This window comes from Octopus bimaculoides, chromosome 8 (genome assembly GCF_046866305.1).
Source record: "Octopus bimaculoides isolate indiv1 chromosome 8, ASM4686630v1, whole genome shotgun sequence".
Lineage (NCBI taxonomy): Eukaryota > Metazoa > Mollusca > Cephalopoda > Octopoda > Octopodidae > Octopus > Octopus bimaculoides.
In genome coordinates, this window is record NC_142935.1 from 16784932 (window position 1) to 16807668 (window position 22737).

At 36.5% G+C, this 22737-nt stretch overlaps 1 protein-coding gene across 2 annotated transcripts in view; it reads right to left on the reverse strand.

Annotated features, from left to right (window-relative positions):
* The window catches only part of LOC106867492 (p21-activated protein kinase-interacting protein 1-like), a 29796-nt gene extending 10377 nt beyond the window's left edge, over positions 1-19419 (reverse strand). Inside the window, exons 1-9 of one of the 2 annotated variants that reach the window (XM_014912377.3) lie at positions 19024-19419; positions 16100-16268; positions 14985-15105; positions 12722-12849; positions 8173-8255; positions 7645-7707; positions 6173-6270; positions 2218-2320; positions 1320-1515 (exon numbers count right to left, since the gene is read on the reverse strand). In XM_014912377.3, the coding sequence (XP_014767863.2) occupies positions 1320-1515; positions 2218-2320; positions 6173-6270; positions 7645-7707; positions 8173-8255; positions 12722-12849; positions 14985-15105; positions 16100-16268; positions 19024-19113 (1051 nt within the window). In that variant the 5' untranslated portion in view covers positions 19114-19419. Of the gene's footprint in view, positions 1-1319; positions 1516-2217; positions 2321-6172; positions 6271-7644; positions 7708-8172; positions 8256-12721; positions 12850-14984; positions 15106-16099; positions 16269-18873; positions 18999-19023 lie in introns of those variants that run through there. The other variant, XM_089356140.1, reaches the window with a different exon arrangement.
* Between the last annotated feature and the right edge of the window lie 3318 nt (positions 19420-22737).

Here is a 22737-nt window from a genome sequence, read left to right on the forward strand (position 1 = left end):
AATGCCGCTGGACTGGCTCCTGTGCAGGTGGCATGTAAAAAACACCACTTGAGCGTGGCCGTTGCCAGTACCGCCTGACTGGCACGAAAAAGCACCCACTACACTCTCGGAGTGGTTGGCATAAGGAAACTCTGCTGTAGAAACTCTGCCAGATCAGATTGGAGCCTGGTGCAGCCATCTGGCTCTCCAGTCCTCAGTCAAAACGTCCAGCCCATGCCAGCATGGAAAGCAGACGTTAAACGATGATGATGATGATGTTAGAAACAATTTTTTATTGGTAGTAAGGTGACAAACTGGCAAAATCATTAGCTCATTAGCATGTCAAACAAAATGCTTAATGACATTTCTTCCTTTCATTACTCTGAGTTCAACTGCCTTACATCCTTTTTTTAGGGTGGGTGGGATAAAGTATCTGCCAAGTACTGGGAGCAACAAAATTGACTAAACTCCTCCTATTATAAATAGTGGCTTTGTGCCTAAATTAGAAACCATTATGTAGAAACTGGCAGAATCATTACAGTTTAAACAAAAAAAAATATTTGCAGTATTTCTTCCAGCATTTTTAATCTCACAGTTCAATTCCTATGGTAAAAAGAAAGTACCAGTAAAATATTGGGATGGGAGGTGCTGATATTGGAAGGAAGTGGGGATTAGTGGTATGGTATCTAACCCTCCACCATCATATTATCAAAATTGCTGCTCTGATTCTTACTTAAATCATCATCATCATCAGCAGAGCGTTTAGATCAGTTTCAACAAATTACACCATTGAGAAAAACAGCAAAGTAAAAAAAAAAAAAAAAGAAACGCTTCTTTAATAGTTCAAGACATCTGGTACCATAATTGTTGTTGTCACTACGTCACTTACGACGTTGAGGGTTCCAGTCGATCCGATCAACGGAACAGCCTGCTCGTGAAATTAACGTGCAAGTGGTTGAGCACTCCACAGACACGTGTACCCTTAACGTAGTTCTCGGGGATATTCAGCGTGACACACTGTGACAAGGTTGGCCCTTTGAAAATACAGGTACAACAGAAACAGGAAGTAAGAGTGAGAGAAAGTTGTGGTGAAAAAGTACAGCAGGGTTCGCCACTATCCCCTGCCGGAGCCTCGTGGAGCTTTTAGGTGTTTTTGCTCAATAAACACTCACAACGCCCGGTCTGGGAATCGAAATCGCGATCCTATGACTGCGAGTCCGCTGCCCTAACCACTGGGCTATTGCGCCTCCACGGTGCCATAATAACAAGCACACAAATACACACAGATTTTTAGTTTCTTGTAGAAATTGACAAACAGACAAAATAGATTTTATCCTCACCTTTATCTTCAGATAAAATAACTTTACGCTTAATTGTTTCTTTATCCTGAGATGGAACTTCAGTTCCTTTTGTTGATACTTCTCTTCCAGGCTTTGATTCTTTAGATTTATTGTCAGAAGATTTCACATAGACAGCTATGCAAGTCAGACGGAATGAACTGTTGTGTTCTGCCAGCAATTTGGTGACAATGTCATTCTGCAATAATAATAATACAATGTTAAAATCAGAGTTAGATGTTATTGTAGTCATGGTCATTATTTAGTTCCAATGAGGTGGCAGAATTCTTAGGACACCTAACAAAATGTCTTGCAGCATTTCTTAGTGTTTTATGTTCTGGGTTCAAATGCCAATGCAGGTGACTTTGCCTTTTATCCTCTCAAGGTTGAAAAAACAAGTAGCAGTTGAGCATTGAGGTCAATGCAATTGACTAGCTTCTTCCCCAAAATTTCAGGCCCTATGCCTACCTAGAGTAAAAAGGGTTATTTAGCTCCAGGTCAACCTTGACTGAACAGACCTAAGATAGAAGGTGTTCCAGCTGTTAAAAATCCCATCTTGGTTCTTTTCAGTTTGGCTGCCAAATTTCAATCTCTTCAATTCCTGCTCAAATTGATTTCATATTTAGTGCAATATGATTTTAGATGCTAATCACTACTTGGAAATTCATTTTTGCAATAAATCAATAAATAAAGAGTTAATAGCTTTTAAAGTTTGAAAATTTTGGGTAATTTTAGCCAATCATAAGCCATGGACACATTCATGCCTATTTACATAGTAACAAGCCAAACATGAGAACTCTTTTGTCTGCAAGATAGCACATGTTGACAAATGTATTCTATGCTGTGTTCAGCTGCTTGTACCTAAACTAAAAGAGTAGCCTAATAATAGATTTATACTTACATCGTCAATGGTAACCTTCCATATTCTGATGTAGCCATCACTACAAGCATTAGCAAGGATATTGTCACCAGATGGGAGCACTTTGTGACACAGACCACGAATTCTGAAAATATAATTAAAATATAATTAAAAAAGAGTTAATGTTTACATTTTATGGTCATTGGGGGTTAGGTGTTTCATTACAAAGAAGATAACTTGTTTTAACTTTATTTCTATGGTACTTTTTCAGTACAAATCTCCCAATCCTACTAGAAGTTAGAGATTTCTATGAAATGCATGTAGTTCAGAATAAAAATCATAAAAATATTACAACTGCATAAATAGGGATAAAATTTGATAGAATGTATTGACTATAAAAATAATATATTTCTAAATCTTTCAGAGAGATTTATGCAGTAGCAGCACAATAAAGTGACAGTATGTTGTCAACTTAATGTGACAGTCCCATAAAAGGGAAGAATGTTACTGTTATTTAGCCCTAGGAAACACCGTTTCCTGTTGGACTTGACACATTTCCTGTGTCCGTATGTTTTCAAAGTGGAGATAAGCAACTCCACCCAGCAAAACCAACATCCAGAGACTAGTTTTAGAGTCATTGCTCATTATAAGTCTGGAGTAACATGACCTGCTAGCTGCCAATGCCTATCCACCTTTGAAAACATACATATTTCAAGTGAAATACATTCACTGACTTTTGAAAATAGAAAGAGAGATTTATGCAGTAGCCGCATGATAAAGTGATAGCATGTTGTCAACATTTCCTGTGTCCTTATGTTTTCATATATATATTTCACTTGAAATATATATGTTTTCAAAGGCGGATAGGCATCGACAGCTAGCAGGCCATGCTACTCCAGACTTATGATAAGCAATGACTCTGAAACTAGTCTCTGGATGCTGGCTGGGCTGAGGTGCTTATCTCCACTTTGAAAACATAAGGACACAGGAAATGTTTCCTAGGGCTACATAACAGTAGCATTCTTCCCTTTTATGGGACTGTCACATTAAGTTGACAACATACTATCACTTTAATGTATTGACTGATGACGTACATTAATAACGTGGCTTTTACTTGCTGAATTTTACCTGTGGTTATGTCACTTTCACCTGCCCAGGTAGGTTGATAAATTGATTACATGTAGGTATTTTCACATATATTTACAATATATCAATTCCTGGGTATTGATCTATTGTCACTGAGGTGAATTGTGACAGAAGTCTATGTAATTTGGAAGTTGCACAACTCCATTAGAAAAAGCAGAGATGTGCTTTCATCTGTTCTATTGATATGATGAAAGTGGTGTTGCTCTGCAGACATGCATACCTTGTGATCTTACTGCTCATGCTGACAAAAAACTTTCTTTAGTATAAAGTTAAAGAAATTAGTGGAAGGGCTTTGCTTCTCAACTCAAAAGTTTTGTAAGTCTCACATCACTTAACAAAAGGATCATCATAATGATTAAATATGTAATTATTCCATCCTTGCTCAGAATTGAGAAATCTCAATATCACTTAGATTGCTTGTGTATACAAATGATATTGACATCTCTGATTTTTGTTCTCCAACTTCAAGCTCTCTCTAATAAAATCCTTAATAAATATCATAAAATTCTATCTCACTGCTTGAAGTATACTCACCATAATGCTTCAAAATCAAAGAGGAAAATCCTAAGAAATTCACTAAATAAAACAAGAAATACAAATGCACACAGTACAGATAGGAAGTGTTTTGGCAGGAACTTCTTCCGAAAATGAAGTTAAACTTTCTTCTTTTTCACACAGAATTTGTTCATTTTATGGCCACAAGCAACAAACACAATTTGGATTGTGGTTATGCGCAGTTAGGGGCTCAACAACAACTGCAGTTACTTGTGGTACAGGACTTTCAGCATTCAGGTTATTTCTGTCAAATGTCATGCTTGTTTATTCACATTGCTTTGAATTAATTGTGAATTATCTCAGTTTTGAGGTTTCAATGATATGATTGTTTATTTTTGGAGTGACAGTGCAGGGTAGATGTAAGAGACTGGACTTGGCCAGTTTGATTAAAGAAAAAAAAATATATAGAATATTTGGGCCGGATATGGCTAGTTTGAATGCTAAAGCAATAAAGGTTAAAAACGAAGCGACGTGTACCCAGTTTAATAACTAAAACTCCTTACTAAAGAGTTATAGCTGATACGCAGGGCAATGAAAACATTTAATATAGCATCACAACAGAAAACAGCAAGAGTTACTTCCTTCTTGCTCCTTCAGTTGCATAAATGCATCACAGGCACACAACGAATTTTCTCCACACCTCTTATAATCTGCACTAATTTATGAGAAGGAACTTCAAACTCCCACAGCTGCTAAAATGTACAGGTACCTGTGTTTCATTTAATTATTTAAGTAAATATATTTGTTTAATTTACAGGTGACCACCCCTGGTTCAGAAAAATCAATGCTGTGCTTGTACTTGGTGTATAGACTAGGTAAATAAGTAGTAGCAATACCTGATATGTACATACTATATGTGGAGGCGCAATGGCCCAGTGGTTAGGGCAGTGGACTCGGGGTCATAGGATCGTGGTTTCGATTCCCAGACTGGGCGTTGTGAGTGTTTATTGAGCGAAAACACCTAAAAGCTCCACGAGGCTCTGGCAGGGGATGGTGGCGAACCCTGCTGTACTCTTCCACCACAACTTTCTCTCACTCTTCCTGTTTCTGTTATGCCTGTAATTCAAAAGGTCAGCCTTGTCACACTGTGTCACGCTGAATATCCCCGAGAACTACGTTAAGGGTACACGTGTCTGTGGAGTGCTCAGCCACTTGCACGTTAATTTTACGAGCTGGCTGTTCTGTTGATCGGATCGACTGGAACCCTCAACGTTGTAAGCGACGGAGTGCCAACAACAACAAACATACTATATAGGTATTGCCAATGCATTTGTGATGCAACCATACGCAGCCCGCCTGAGTAGACGGTTGCATCTGAAAGAAGCCCAAAGTTCAATTGAAATAATTTTCCAATGTGCATTCTGCTCTATAGTAAGACACAGTGTAGGATGATTTACATATATCCATTAAATGAATATTAGTAAAATTTCTATTTACTATTATAAAATATTTGCTTTTATATCCATTTTTCTATGGCAGCATTAATTGGATGAATAGATATTATTATTGAGGAATTATTTTACAGCTGCATGTGCTTTCTTTCTATAACAAACCCTTACTTGTTTCTCAAGTAAGGGTTTTTAAATTCCACTTCAGTTCCAAAGTACGGAATTAGCAAATGACTTGACAGGGATAGTCAACAATCATCACCATTTCTAGGTGAACACTTCCGTGCAATGACACAGAATACGAATACCCACAGCCGCATATAGAATAATGGCACAGGTGCCGACATGATTGAACGGTTTTAGATTCAGTCCCACTGTGTGGCATCGTGGGCCAACCCAAGCTGTGCTTTGTGACTAAATTCAGCAGAGAGAAACTCAAAAATCTGTCATTTGTGTGCATGCATGCATGTTTCCGGCCAGTCAGGTAGAACTTTTCTAATTTGATAAAATTAATTTCCTAATTAGTTTAGTTGTATAGGTTGCCGTTTGAAACAAAGTAAATGTTTACAATTTGTGGTAAGTTATAAATGTCACCATTTGTAGTACAGCGACAAGCGGTAATTTGCACTTTTAGAATGCCACCTCAAAAATGAGCCTTCATCCAACCCATGCCAGGATGGAGAAAAAAGAATGGAGTTAAATGAACAAACAAGATAAATACCAGCAAAATAATTGAAACATATTAAACAACTGACAGATAATGAAACACAAAACATATTGATATTGGATTATACTAATACGACAACAGACAACACAGAGGTAGGAACAAAAAAAAAAAACAAAGTGAAAAATGTATGTTCAATAAAAAGAAACAAGGCAAGTAGAACAATAATATTTTGGTAAAATACCTGCTGGAATTGGTAGTTAACTTGTAGACTTCTGCTTCTTTTTCTATGTCATAAAAGATTATATCTGATCCTTCACCACCATATACTATTAAAGAATTCTGGAAAGATACAATTTTTTTTTTTGTTAATTAAACCCACTTAATTCTTCTGTTCACAGAAAGAGGGCTTTTGGTCAGTGCGGTTGAGTTACAAAGACAAATATTCCATATAACCTTTGAAATGAATATCATTGACCTTGTGTCAAGAAAGGAACCCCTATGTGGTTGCTCAACTTGCAAGAAACAGCAGCCAAATTTCTTTCAACCCTTTAACATTCAGATTACTTTGTCAAATGTAGTGGTTATTTATTCATATTGCTTAAAAATTAATACCTTATCTCATAGCTTAGAAGTTTTGATGATGTGGTTGTATATTTTTAGAATGACATAGTAGGGTAAGTGTGAGAAGCCAGATCTGGCTTGTTGAACATAAAACAGATAGAATATTTGGGCTGGACATGGCCAGTTTAAATGCTTTATGGCTTATGCTAGTTAATGTTGCAGTGAATAATCTAGTATTGTATATATGATAGCTGACATGGTAGTGTGCTAGGCATAGGTAGGACTGTGCAGTTGAAATGTTTCTTTCTCAACCAGGAAGGTTTGGGTTTGATTCCACAGTGTAGCACTTTGGGCAAGTGTCTTCTACAACAGCCTTGGGCTGACCATTAGCATGCCAGTAAAATTTTGATACATAGAAACTGTACATATACATACATACAATTATGTGTATTTATATATGTTAATATATCTCAATTGTTTCATGGTCACTTTTCCATGCTTGCATGGTTCACATGGAATTTGTTGATTTTCTATGGCTGGATGCCCTTCATGTCACCGTTCAAGGCAATATTTTCCCAAAGCTAAGCATGTTTTCCAGAGGACTGGAAACTAACAACCTCGCTTATATGGTGATGTTCATTTACAACAAACACTTGATGCCAAGATAAGGATACATACACACACACATTTTTCTCTGGTTTATGATATTCATTCCTTTAAGTTTTTTGTCAACTGACATCCTTTGAATTTGCAGGCCTCTTCTTCCTTTGCAGTCCCTTATGCTACTGTGGCCTCAAACCTTGTTTGAGACATCATTTAAAGTCCATTTTCCATGCTGACATGGGTTACACAATTTGACTGGAATTGGTAAGAACTGCACCAGGCTCCAGTCTGTTTTGGCTTGGTTTCTATGGCTTGATGTTCTTCCTCATACCAACCACTCTACAGAGTGTAGTAGGTGTCTATTACATGTCACCAGCACTGGCCTTGACCATGCAAGAAGATGGGATGGGCATTACTGGAACACATTTGACCACATCTGAACAGAAATATTAAGTTAGGGAAGGGCTCACAAACATTTTCAGCCACAGTCAGATACGACTTTGGGCCCAAACCTCAAACACATACACATTACGCTTAGTTTATACTTACAGTCATATATAGCATGGAATTAATACGACCTGGAGCTTCAACAATTTGGATTAAACCAGTTGTCTGTGAAATTAGAATAAAACCGCAATGTCAGTAAAAGAAGTCAAGTCGAATGTAGAGCATTTATGGACAAGAATTGCAGCAACATTTAAAACAGGATTAACTCTTAAATTACTGTAGTGCTTTCTCTCAATAAATCTCTTAATCTTGTGAGAAACTAGATATTTTGATAAAATGCAGTACAATCATGAAAATATTACTATTGCATGAAACTTACTGATACAATATGATTGTTGCTGTACAGTACATTGTAAATATATGTCTTATCTGCTGTTGTTGATCATTACCTGTGGCCATGTCACTTCCACATGCCCAGGTAGACTGAATACAGACAACCCATAGGTGCTAGACATAGTTAATAAAACCTTTTGGTCATCAATAGTGAAGTGTGATAGAGTTATAAATAACAGGTTTAAAAAACAGAGTTTTATACCAAATTTAATCATGTCACATGACAAACAGTCTTACCTTTGTGAGGTAAATTTCCAATTTGTGATTAAACACCAGACAATAAGTATCACCAGTTAATGACCACACTACAAGATCAGCAACTAAAATAAATAAATAAATAAATGCTAAATACAATTCTTAATTATTTACTCTTTAAAAATTCTTTGAAAATCATCAATGCTAATAAATAATAATAGTTTCAAATTTTGGCTCAAAGCCAGCATGGGTGGGAGCAAGTTGATTACATCGACCCCCAGACCTTGGCGAAATTTGAACTTAATGTAAAGATGGATGATATGTCATTAAGCATTTTGCCTGACGTGCTACTGTTAACTCACTATCTTTATAATAATCTTTTCTACTAAAGGTACATGGCCTAAAATTTTGAGGGAGGGAACTAGTCAACCACATCAACCCCAGTGTTTCACTGGTACTTAATTTATGGACCCCAAAAGCAAGAAAGGCAAAGTTGACCATGGCAGAATTTGAACTCAGAATGCAGCGATGGGCAAAATACCACCAAGCATTTTGTCCAGAGTGCTAACAATTCTGTCAGCTCGCCACCTTAATAATAATGGTTTCAAATATTGGCACAAGACCATCAAGTCCGGGCATAAGGATGATTGCAGCAAAAGGATCAGTAGAGTACTTCCCTTCCACCAAAGAGTGAAAAAGAATGCTCCAATTGCATCAAACAAAAACTGGAGCAAGGTATGATAGCCAGATATGTTAATGTGATACAAATGTATACATTCACTGCTTCTGCCTGATCTTTCAGAGATAGCTCCCACTCAGTCCATTTCAAGATGAGACTAGCCACCTTGATTGTAAATTTATTCCAGCTCCTATTCACTTGGAAATCTGGATTGAACCAAGCCTCCAAGCAACTCAACTGGTTTTTTGGTACAGTATCCTATGATGCAGGCTCAAGGAACAGACCATCTTCTCCAAGTGCTGAGCTGCAAGCCCACTGACTTGACTGGGTTGGTCTTTGCTCCTGTTATTGCTTCATGTTGCTTAAGTAAAGTGCCAACAACTGACTTTCATAATACCCAACACCATTACAATGATGTAATCTGCAAAGTGAAGGCACATGACTCGATTAGAGCATCAGGCCCACTGACTCACTGCAATGCCACTAGAAACTGGAATCACATTTGGAAAAAATTTGCACATGCTCATCCAAGTCCATCAAAGAGAGAAACACGAAACGACTTTGTCATCATGTCACGTCTGGCACCCAATCCCATAATTGTGTTTTTAAAGCAATAAACCATAAAAAAAAAAAGCCTAAATCCATGGTCTTAATTTAAAGAAACATAGCCATTTTGTTTTTTGAACGGGAGTCGTAAGTTTAAAGAAGTCTTTATGGCAAAAACCTTCTTTCACTACTTCAAAACAACCAACAGACTTTCTTTTTGAAAACAACAATGCATGTGGACATATTGATGGAATATGTGAAACTTTAAACTGTAAGACTTCATTACAAGGTATGTGCAAATATTTTTTTCACTATTTCACAAGGCTAAACTTACTTATTAAGTAAAATTGTTTGTGGGTCTTGACAGAAAAGCATGCAAAATGTTGTTTTTATGCTTTGTCATTTTCAAGTAACACCATACATTCTAGCCAAATTACATGCCGAAAACGAATGTATATGAAGAGAATTGATCATTTTAGGATTTCTGAGCAACTTTGTAAAGATTTGTATATCATTTATCACCTTTCAAATAAACTGCAGCAATTTCTATGGTAAAAAGAAATGTAATGAGAGCTTTTTGTTTTAAACTCATTTAAAACAAGTCCTCTTATTGTTGAAAATATTTCAGCCAAAAACATTCTAGATTTTAAACACAATTGTTCTAAAAGTATTTCGGAACGCTTCTAGAAACTTCCATGGGAACTTATAAAAGCCTGGACTTTTTTAAAAATTTTAGCTAGTGGATAGCTTGTTTTCTGGAAGCTGTTCAGTCTCACATTCAGTTGTATTCAAACGTTCTTGCTATGTTGATACAAGACATTTGCTTTCCTCCACAATGACCTTAAGTCATATATCTGATTTTTCTTTAAACGAGATTCAATTCTTGTCATCTCGAAAAGAATTAGATTTGATTTTCGATCATGCCCATGTTTCTTACGCTCTTCTTTATTGACGAAGGGAGATTACTCAGTTTATATGTAACGGTAACTGAATTTAGTAAAATAAACGAGAATCAAACAGGAAATATTTGGGAATTGATGTTTTAACACTCCTCCGCAAATGTATTTTGACGACGCTTGACACTTTACCAACAGCATGTATGGAAGAATTTAGTTTTAAAGGAAAGGCACATTCATGTCACTCACAACACATTGTGTCCATTTGAATATATTATCACCCACAGAATAAGTTGAAGACAACCAAACAGCAAACGTAGAACGAAATACAACAGAAGAAACACTAAAAGAAGCAGAGATGACATAGTTGACTAAAACCCTTGATGACAGCGTTCAGATAAGAATGTTGTAGAACAGCCCCCCCCCCCCCCCCCCATCCACCAGTATTGGACCATGAATCATTTGGTACTGGGCTACAGAAAAGAAGTTATGAATTGGATCTTTTTTAAAACGGGGGCCACATTTTTCATTAATGTTTTACGTAGTGCTTTTGGTACCGAAAGACTTTCAAACTTCGTATACTTATCTATTTTGTGTTATAGAACAGAAAAATATTTTTGTATTCGAATTTATTTCATGTAAAAAATTGTCGTATTTCTGTAATTTCAACCAATCACTGACGTCCATTCAGCCGATATACATTAAGTGCCGACTACATAAACAAACGATTCTTCGTTTTATTTGCTTTTTTCATTTTAAATTTGCTTTAACCCTAACCCTAACCCTAGGGTTAGGGTTAGGGTTAATTGTTTCAGAATCGTTTGTTTATGTAGTCGGCACTTAATGTATATCGGCTGAATGGACGTCAGTGATTGGTTGAAATTACAGAAATACGACAACTTTAACATGGAATAATTTATGGATTTCTTTTTTTTTTAAGAAGACTAAGAGAAAAAGATGTTTTATATGACACATTCTACCAGTGTTCCAAGTTTCAAAGTGTTTCGTTAATGAAAAATGTGGCCCCCGTTTTAAAAAAGATCCTATGAATTTTATTTCTGCTGTATTGATGATTGCAGTCTGCAAGGTAATTTACATTATTTATGTAATAATTAAGCTTTGTAATATGCACCTTATTGTGACCTGTCATGGTGCATGATCTCATGGTCCATTGTGCAAAGAAACGGCTGGGAGCTGCTGCTGTAGAGTATTTCCATTCAAATGTAATGATTTTCCCTCAAAACTGATATAAGCATGCAACAAGTTCTTGTCTACCAAGCTTCAACCACATAGCATTGAATAATCTGAGATTACAGGTAGAAGACTCTCGTCCTGAATAACATATAAGTGGGATCGCTATCAAAGTTATGTGGCATCCATGTGTTGAATTAAAACAAATGTCTAAACATACTTAATTCTCTCAAAAAGAATGAGTTATTTCCTTTCCTACTTCATTTTTGTATCTGGTTTGCAAGATTCTTTATGTGAATTCGTGTGTTGAAACAAATTTTGTTGTGTCTAGGGGGAGCCAGTACGCCAATAATATTAACACATGCATTGGTTCAATTCTACTCCATTATTAGTCAATTGGTGAAATATCCAACTAACTAATCGATTATTCGTTTAACTTGGTTAAACAATAAGTTGTTAGTCAAAGTTCTTTCGTTGCTACGTGCAACCTTTTCAACACCTGTCTTCTTGGTCCATTATGGAGGTCACATTTGTCTACCTGAGACCTTGTTGCATGTGTGTGTGTCCTTGCGTATGTATGTATTTTTCTGCATATTCAGGTGTCTGTGTATTCTGCTTCCTTGTGTGTGTGTGTGTGTTTGAGTGTGTCTATGCATGAGTTTGTGTGTATATATGTGTGCCTGTTGTATGTGTATGTGTGTATGGTCATGTGTTTCTGTCTCCTTGAGTGTGTGTGTGTGTGTGTGTCTGTACTGCCTATTGTATGTATGTACCTACCTATCTACCTACCTACATAATTAACTAAAAATATTGGCATAATAACTCTCTCTAGGTACAACAAAATTCCACTTACCAAACATAGTATATAACTTCTTTTTCTATTATGGTGACAATCATAAATTATATATAGCCTAGTGGCATACCACATTATATTTACAAGTCTATTTCACCAATATTCTAAACAGTCTAAATTTCAAGAAATGTCAACAACATTCATTTTAAAAGCCATCATAGTTGTTGCTACCATCAACAATTAACTCTGTTTTCTCCCTGTCTTCATATTTGCTAAGAGAGATCTGCAGTCCAGAGTCTTTACAACTTTTCTGCTCTAAATCTTCTTTGATCTACTTCTCCCACAGCAACAAAGGACAAACTTGAATTTAAAAACAAAAGAAATCAATGAATGAAACACACATGGTGTCATTGAAAATAATTAACAGCCTACACCTAATTAACAATATGAATTCAAAAAACAAAGTTTAGCAAAGTTAAGAATTACCTCGTTTCAGGTTGGTGGTGTAAGCACGAACACCTTTAATTAGATTCCATGCTTTCATGGTTTTATCTTTGGATACAGTGAAGGCTAATTTGCCTGAAGGATGGACAGCAAGGCAGTTAATACCTGCTCTGAAAGAAAGAAAAAAAAAATCAAGAATTACAATTTAGTCTTTTGTGCCCACACTTTGAATGAAATATATTGACTGTGTGATTCAATTTATTTTTAAAATAAATCAAGAATTTGGAAGCATTTAGTAAAATAATATTTTCCTTATTTAATTGTTGTTAGATAAATTATGATGGAATGTATGAAAATCTTCAAACAAGTGGTTTTTGTAATAACAAATTTGAGGCAGTCTCATATGGAATGGTATTACATAATTTCCATGCAGATTTAGCATGATATTAAAGTGCTAGAAATATACAAGGTTAGACCTTCAAATTACTTGTACAGGTCATCCAACATGCTTTCACAGTTTCACTAACAAGATAGACTGATTTGAGGCTATAGTAGAAGACACTTGCTTCACACAGTGGGAATAAATTTAGAATCTGAACTTCTTGACATTGTGCCTAAATGTCTCTCAAAATATAGTAAACCATCTCCATGTGAAACAGCAGGTAGGATTTAACTATTTAAATCATAAATGACATACAAACTAACGAATCAGAATAACATTCTATAATGCAAACTCTCAGTTGATGAGCTTGATACCAAATATTTATGATGGGGGACTAAAAGAAAAAAAACTGTCATATGTTAACTTTGAATTTATTCCAATCAAATAACAATTGCAACGATTCACCTTTGGTTAAATGAAGTTGGATACAACAGACTTGTTTAATTAATAGTTAGTACAATACGAAATTTGCTTGTAATGTTGCATTAGGGAAGCATTTATAGAATTAATTTGCTTCTTGAAAGATGTTGCATGAACATGGCTAATGATAAATAATCATCAAACGATATTTAATCCTCTCAAATATATAATATGAAACAGTGTTTAATTTCAATCCTTAGTTATTTCAAAAACATGCGGATTTAAATAAATAAGTACATAATCATGCAACTAACCCCTAAAACAGGGGTCAGCAAACTAAATTACCCCAAGTGGGGTAAAATTGAAATTTTTGGAGGTAATAAAGACTCATTAGACATAAGTAAAATTATATTAAAAATAACCTGTTCCTTGTTACAAGAGAAATTTTTCTTCTGGCATGAGGAGGCAGTCAAAAAGTTGTTGTCTTTTGCAACAGCTATCTTTGCGAAAAAAGATTTTCCATTCTATTGAACATTAAAAGACAAAGCAGAGAAATCAATTAAACCCTGAAGACTGTATCCAAATTGCTCTGGCATCAAAATGTCCTAATTTTGATGTAATTGTAGTAAAAATGAAACAATATCATTTCTGCGGAGTCCAAAGTAAAAAAGTTTCTAGAAAAATCCTTTTGTTTTGTAACGAGGATATTAATTTATCTTATCGCATTTGTTTTATACATTATATATTTATAACTGTATTCCTCATATAAATAAATTCAATAAACCTTTTGAATTCAAAGAATCTATGGTTTTCTTCTTTTCAAATCAAGTGGAAAACATTGGCGTAAATAAATATACTTTAGGGTGATTGGTTAAAAAAGTTCCTCTAATTCTGCTCTTAAATTACTGGCCTTATGCCAAACTTGGAAACCATTATTATTCCTATCAGTTTAATACAATTTATTGTGATATTATTATTATTAGGTCTGTAAGGGTGGTACAGGTGGTAATACGCTGAGCAGTAATCAGTTTTGTTGCTTAATGACAGAGTTCAAACCCTGCCAGCTTCAACCCTTGCATTTTATCCCATGATTAATCTGCAAGAAAGATTTACAACATTCAGTTCAATAGACACAGATGATGTGTTGGAGCAGTTGTAGTCTGTTATATAAATTATATGATGCAATAGAAATTTACACATAGTCAAGGGGTCACCAATTGATAATGTAAAAGCAAAACCCAAATAATATAATGGGCAGAGACAATAAACAACAAGACTTTGGATTAGTATATAGGATAATACACACTAAAGGGAACTTCTAATTTCTCATCTTCAGACCAAAGAAATTACTAGCTAGACTTACTGTAGAATTTTCTATTGTGTCATATCTTATTAAAAGGTCTCTTGTGAAAAGATCCACATAAAATACCTTGCCAAGTAAAGTATATCAAATCTGTAAGCTGCTTGATCAGAATAAAATAGCTGGAATAGAGTTTAACTTACTTGTGTCCTCTAAAGACACGTAGACATTCCCAAGTGACTGTCTGGAACAAACACATGGTACCATCTTCACTACATGTGAAAAGGTGACTGCCTTGATGAAACTGTAGGTGGGTTAAAGAACCTGCAAAGACAGAAAAAGTGCTAGTAATATACAGGGTTATCCAACAGAACTTGCTTAAATAATTATATTTAGTCAAATTATTTTCCCCCCATGCCCATAAGTTTGCATTCATGTTTGCATGGATTGGACAAGCCGACAACATCCAACAAGTTGGAGGACTGCAATTGGCTCTCAAGTCTCAGTTTTAGCTTAGTTTCTTTGGTTGGATATCTTGGGAGTAGCCTTGAACTTGCAAAAACTAAAAAGACCCCGCAACTGAGAGAGAGAGAAGACTTGGTGAGGTGAAGTGAAATGATAAAATATAAAAAGAGGAACAGATTTCTTGCTGTGAGAGAGTGGTAGTGGAAAGAATAACAGAGTAGACTCAGCTGGCGAAAATAGACAATTATCACTTTAAAATTTTCTCATTAAATATGTTAACATTAGCTATTCAATACAATACAATAAGTGAATTTGCAACACACACTTTAAAAAACTACCATCTACCTCTACACCTACCAATCTGGTGAACACACAAGCCTTACATCTTCCTCATTTCTTGAAATATATATATATATATATGCTGGTGACATGCAAAAGACACCCAGTACACTCTATGGAGTAGGTGCTGTTAGGAATGACATCCAGCTGTAGAAATCAAAACCAAAAAGCCTGGGGCCTCCAGCTTACCAGTTCCAGTCAAACTGTCTCGCCATGCCAGTATGGAAAACAGACTTGAAATGATAATGATGATATATATATATATATATATATATATAGTCAAGTGCATCTCCACGTGATGTTTGTGATTGCTGGATGCGCTGTGTTTTTATAGCACCGACCTCCTAAGCAAAACTAAATATGCATAAAATAGCTTTACTTCTAAGTAGATATGAATAAGACAAAAGTTAGCCCCCTTTTCACATAAATTTAGGGTTGCTTCCCTATATATATATATATATATATATATATATATATACATACACACACACACACATATAAAGATATAATATACCTTCATGCTGAATGAGAGAGCCAATCATTTTCCGAGAATTCAGATTGAACAACCATACATTTTCATCTGTACCACCTGAGGCCAGAAAATTCCGGTTGTTTGATGTAGCCACATTTCTGACACAACCTGAATGGGAATGGTCTGTGAAACTTTCCTCAAGTTGCCAATTCTGAAAGCAAATAAATGAAGTGAATATGCATCACAATAACGAATACATTCCAACAACTTACTGTTAACTCTTTGATACATTCAGTATCTCTTAAATTCTTACAGTATAACCAAGTTATTTTTATCTCAATTAAAAGCTCCCTGACTTCAAAAACATGAAAGTTAAGTTAGTAGTAATATTTAGTAATTAACCTTTTAGCATTCACATTATTCTGTTAAAAGTAATTTTTATTAATTCATATTATTTTGAATTAACCATGCATTATTTTGCAGCTCTGAGATTTTGATGAGCTAACTTAATTTTTAGAATGATATTGTAGGATTGGTGTGAGAGGCCAGATCTGGACAGTTTGAGCATAAAACAGTATGCTAAAGGATTAATTTCCTCTGCTAGTGTTTCAATGCAATGAATTTTAATGGAGGATTTCTTTAAAACATCAATGATTCTACAGAATCACATAAAATCCAAAATAAAAAAATTTTCAATAAAATAACTTTCTTAATTTGCATTATCTTAGTAATAATTTGACATTACTGATGATATGTAAACATAAGAGAGATTTGCATAATAACATTATGACAGAGCAATCAATATTTGTTGGATCTCTCCTAGTTAAAGTGCATTCTTAGGTTAGCTAGGCCCATTTCCTTCTCTTTAGGGTCAGGAAAAGATGAAGGAAGGAGATTGTTCCACTTGAATACATGCAAACTTTGTAGGTTATAGAACTTGATGGAATATAATACTCACAAGAATCTGACAAAAAGACATAAACGTAAAAACCCGGAGCTACTAGATGACACAATCGTATTGAACAAACATCAGGGTAAATCAGGTTCTATAATTATCATCATTCCAACATCTACTTTTTCATGCTTGTATGGATTGGATGGAATATATTGAAGCAAATTTTCTATGGCTGGATGCCCTTCCTGTTGCTAACTCTCATGTTTCCCCATGAACAAATATTTTCACAGAAGATTGAAAATGAAAGATACCACTTGAATGAGGTGACACTTGTTTACAACTATCGTGATGTCATGGCAAGGAGACAGTAACATATACATAATAGATTTCTTTCAATTTCTCCTGCCCAAATCCACTCATAGGGCTTTGATCAGCCTGGGACTATAATAGAAAACACTTGCCTAAGGTGCTACAGTGGGATTGAACACAAAACTATGTGGTAGGGAAGCAAACTTCTTAACATACACCCAGTTTTAAGACAAGTTCTTTGTTTTTTCTTTCATAGTTTCAATTATCTCAAAGCTAAAAAATAATGTATGATTAATTCAAAACAATATGAATAAATAAGCATTACATTCAACAAGAGTAATTTGAATGTTAAAGGATTAATGCCTAAGTTTCACTGAACTAATGAGATGACACCTAAGAATGGTCAAAATCCAGTAAGGTAATGATTTTATTTGTTGTTTGCTCAATTTAAATTTGTGTGATAGGACAAAGCTCATATACTGTTACATTATTTCTGTAGATTCAACCAGATTATATTCTGGTTTAAGCACCTTATATAACCTGTTATATTTTTTGGAATTTTCAGAAAACTTTTGTAAATTTGTTCTACACACGTAAATGCATACAACTATTAAATAATTTTTGTTTTTTTTTTGTTTTTGTTAAATTAGAGTTTAAAATACGGACAGACCGAATTTTTGTTGCTTACATACCGGCAATGGACTACTCTTGCATGTAGCAGTCCATTAAATGTGTTTATGGGGAGAAAAAAAAGTTGAAAAACAACAATAAATGTCAAAGTAACAATGGAATGAGGAAGGTATCAGGTGGTCATGAGTTGTGTAAAAAATAACAGCTAAATCGCCCTTAAATTACACGTTAACTATTTTTCCTACTTACAAGAACTTTTCTGAATTAGTCACGCAGTCTGTAAGAGTTCTCCCCACTACTATTATTAAACATAGGCATTGCTTTCACTTCTGACAGCTAATAGCATGATAGTGCCCAATATTTTATAACCGAGATACTGACATTGTACAACAGTCCAAAATGTATTGTTTTAATAGTTTCCTGACTCTCATAAAGTTGTTGTTGTTGGCACTCCGTCGCTTACGATGTCGAGAGTTCCAGTTGATCCGATCAACAGAACAGCCTGCTCGTGAAATTAACGTGCAGGTGGCTGAGCACTCCACAGACACGTGTACCCTTAACGTAGTTCTCGGGGATATTACACGTGACACAGAATGTGACAAGGCTGACCGTTTGAATTACAGGCACAACAGAAACAGGAAGAAAGAGTGAGAGAAAGTTGTGGTGAAAGAGTGCAGCAGGGTTCACCACCATCCCCTGGCGGAGCCTCGTGGAGATTTAGGTATTTTCGCTCAATAAACACTCACAACGCCCGGTCTGGGAATCGAAACCGCGAGTCCGCTGCCCTAACCACTGGGCCATTGCGCCTCCACTCTCATAAAGTTAACCTTACGGAAAAGTGAACGGAGAAAAAGACGAGCGTTTTCGTGGATTCAGAAATTGACTACCTAGCAACAATATACAGAATTGAAATATTTACATAAAAAGGGAATTAAAGCTATTATATAAGATTCCGAAATACAGTTATCTATCGGTAAATTACATTTCCATCTTGTATTAAGATGTTGGGTACTCAAGAAGACATCTCCGCATACATATCTCATCTCTGTATTCTATCCCACGTGGTCAGACAGTTACATCTCGCTGTTGTTTTCTACATAGATAGAGTCCAATAAAAGAGTTTTCAACTTACATCACCAACAGCCGTTGCACGATAGGCTAATATCAATTCTTCGTATGTTCCGACAATTATTTCGATTACTGGACCTTCCATTACAAACATTCAGGGAACTCAGCCTCAGCACAGTGATTGTTTCCTACAACGTATGCAGAAAACGTCACACAGTTGGTTGTAAACGTCATTATATTTTCAGTTTTGAGAAAGAATATTTTCGTATTTTAGTTTCGTATTTTTTACTTCACGAAAAAGATATTTTTCAGACACGAATCAACAGCACAATTTATTTTTCTCTTTTGTTAGAAATTTGATTATTTTTCATGCAAATTTTAAAATATTTTTACTTCTATTGATTTTTCTTATTTCCTGCTTATTTAGTTACTACAGTGAAAGCGCATACCTGGTTACGCTGCTGGGCTTACGATCGTTAGGACGTGGGTTCGCGTCTTGGAACAGGTAGTGCATTGTGTCCTTGTACAAGACTTTATTTCACAGTATAAAATAATAATAATAATAATAATAATAATAACGATAATGATGATGATGATGATGATAATAATAATTAATAATAAATAATAATAATAATAATAATTAATTCGTTTTATTGGCCACAAGGGCTAATATCAATTAAAAACATATAAGGACAAAGACAGGACGAAGGTTGCAAAAGGTTTTGTCCGAAAAGGTAGGAAAGTTCGTCTAAACAGGGGAAGAAAACGGAGAAGGATATAATAAATAAATAGATAAATAAATAGATAAATAAATAAGTAGAACTCTCAAAGGGGGAGGCGCTTCGAAAAAGGAAAGGTTACACGTGGAAAAACCCATAAAACCACGGGAGCCTGGTCAGAAAAAATAAGAAAGGGGGTATAGAGCCCTTTCTCCTTTTACATTACCTTTTTATTTCCCTTTTTTTTTTTTTTTCTACAGGTGTATTCTCAGAATTGGTCCGTTTATACTGGCCATTCTTCCAACAGTCACCCATCTTTCAACGAATTTGCTATGAGACAGCACTTCCCTCTCTACTCTCATCTTCCTTTTCAAGTGGAACTTGAAAAAGTTGATGAGGCCTTGGCCAAAGAGGAAAGTGTCTGTCTTTAGCCCTTTCAAACGGGTCCACCATATCACCTCTTTCGCTACAGCCACTAGGCATAGGAAAATTGCCTTGCCCTCCTGGTTAAAGGAGGTCGGCGGGTCAATTCTCACGATGGATCCAGCTGATAGCCGGATCCGTCCTACACGTGACAGTAGCTGTTCGATATAGACCCACAGGTCAGCAATGCTCGGGCACTGGACGAGTGCGTGCAGAACGGTTTCGTCGTCCTGAGCGTACCTCGGGCAGGCCCGGTTGACGGCACTTCCATGTCGGTAGAGTTTATCTCGAACAGGTAGCGCACCTCGGTAGCACTGCCAGGCGAGGGACCTTTGGAAATTATCCATGGGCCCTGGCCCGAAAGTTCTCCTGAACAGACTGCTTAGCTGATTATCCTCGACGCCTAGAGTTTCCCCGAGAACGTCGTCGCACTTTTCTCCCACTAACCCTCTATAGAACGCTAGAGTGGAGCTACTACCGATCGCACTGCCCGCCTGACTGAGGGCGGTGAGAGCTTGGCGGCACTCGAGGTGCCAAGCGCCCTTTCTCGGTCTACGTTTGATCCAGGATTGCAGCTCTGTTAAAGAAACGAGCTGCGGAAAATCGCGTCTGACGAAAGGCGACCACACCTGTTCACCGTCCACGAAACGCTTGAGATGTCGTAGCCTGAGCGCATGTTTGCGCATCAGCAACCACGGCATGCCAAGGCCTCCGTTCAGCGGCTGTTGACAGCAGATGGAGCGCCTGACCAGTGGTACCTGACCCTTCCACAAAAAGTTGAAGAGCAAGCGTACTATCTTGGTTAACCAGCGGTCGGGACTAGCCCAGAAGGAATATAAGAGACGCCACGACAATATAGCCAGGCTTGTCCATTGAACATTTTGCAACAAGTATGGACTTGACAGAGCAAAAAATTGGTACAAACCTGAAGGCATAGTCGAAAATAGAAATGCAAAGATCCTATGGGATTTTATGATTCAGTGCGACGATGAGATAGAGAATAGGATACCAGACATAGTCCTAATTGAGAAAGAAAATAAAAACTATGCTGGATCATGGATATTGTATGCCCATCTGACAACAAGGTATGCGATAAGGAAGAAAGAAAAGTTGAGAGATATGACAGGTTAGCTTGGGAAGTTAAGCAGTTGTAGTCTATGAAAAAGGTGGTAGTAGTACCAATAATTGTCGGAGCCTTGGGAACAGTGAGCAAAAATCTCAAGAAGTACGTGGAACAAATAGGGGCTGCAATAAGGGTGGAGCACTTGCAGAAAACAGCACTACTTGGAACCGTTCGAATACTCCGGAAGGTGCTCGAAAAATAAGAGGTGTTACCTTAGTTCACTGGTAGTGAACAGCTGACACTGTAGTACATCTCCAGCGTAATAATAATAATAATAATAATAATAATAATAATAATAATAATAATAATAATAATAATAATAAATGCCCAGATGCAGTACCAGGCAGTGCCTCTCATGGCTTCTGATCTTAATTGATTGGAAGTGCTATCATGTACTTTGTTTTGTCTTGGTATAAAAGATGGGCTACAGCAAATATTCTGCTTAATACCACAGATTTGCTTGTCAGTTGTTTGACCTTAACCAGTTGAGCATGTCCCTTGGTGGCTGATGATATGAGCATCTCTGATCATGAGCAGAAGTAGTGGGGGAGCATCATAGTCATGCGTTAAGAAGAATTATTCGGGGTTTGAACAATTCACCTCTGGAGACACAGGTGTTTCGTTCAACATCCTTAAACAAACCTTATTCAGGGACCTTTTGAGCGGGATAGGCTACTCGACCCAAAGAAAATTCTAACTGGGCCCCCACCTGCAAGGCCATGCGCTGTTTATCTTGATATGAGATCACCACGTCGCGCACATATGGCTGTGATGCATGTGCCTGGTGTACCCTTATCAGACTTGTACCTAGTGTACTCTTATCAGACCCTTATGATGGGTATACTGAGCTTCGTATATTTGTACTCCAGTGTCACTTTGACGATATGCACTGCTCTTTCTTTCTTTCTTTCTTTCTTTCTTTCTTTCTCTCTCTCTCTCTCTCTCTCTCTCTCTCTCTCTCTCTCTCTCTCTCTCTCTCTCTTTCTCAATAATAATGATAACCGTGAGCGAGATCTGCTATAGTATGCAAGGAAGGCTATAATATACTGGTAGAAGGATTTACCAACAATGTGGTTGAGAGTGCTAATGAATTCCAGTCACAAGTTGCCAGCGAGAGAGAAGAAACACTACTCCCGCGAAACTAACAACTTTAAAGACCAAGAAGAATCAACGATATAACTCAACAAAGGTGATCTTAAAGTGAGGACTGAAAACCTGATCATCGCTGCCCAGGACCAGGCATCGAATACCAAGAACACTAATTCAGTGAAAAAGGATGTTATACCACACAAGTCCAACGAACCTCGGGAAAAAGGCTGAAAGCATGACTCATCTCGTTAGCGCTTGTGGAAGTCTTGCACAGAAAGAGTACAAGCGTAGACGCGACAAGGTATCCCTAAGTCTTCACTGGCTACAATGCTATAAGTGTGGATGCCTCGTACCAACACAAACCGAAAAAGATAATGGACGAAAACGGGTAGGCAAAGATCCTCTGGGACTTTGACTTCCCGAC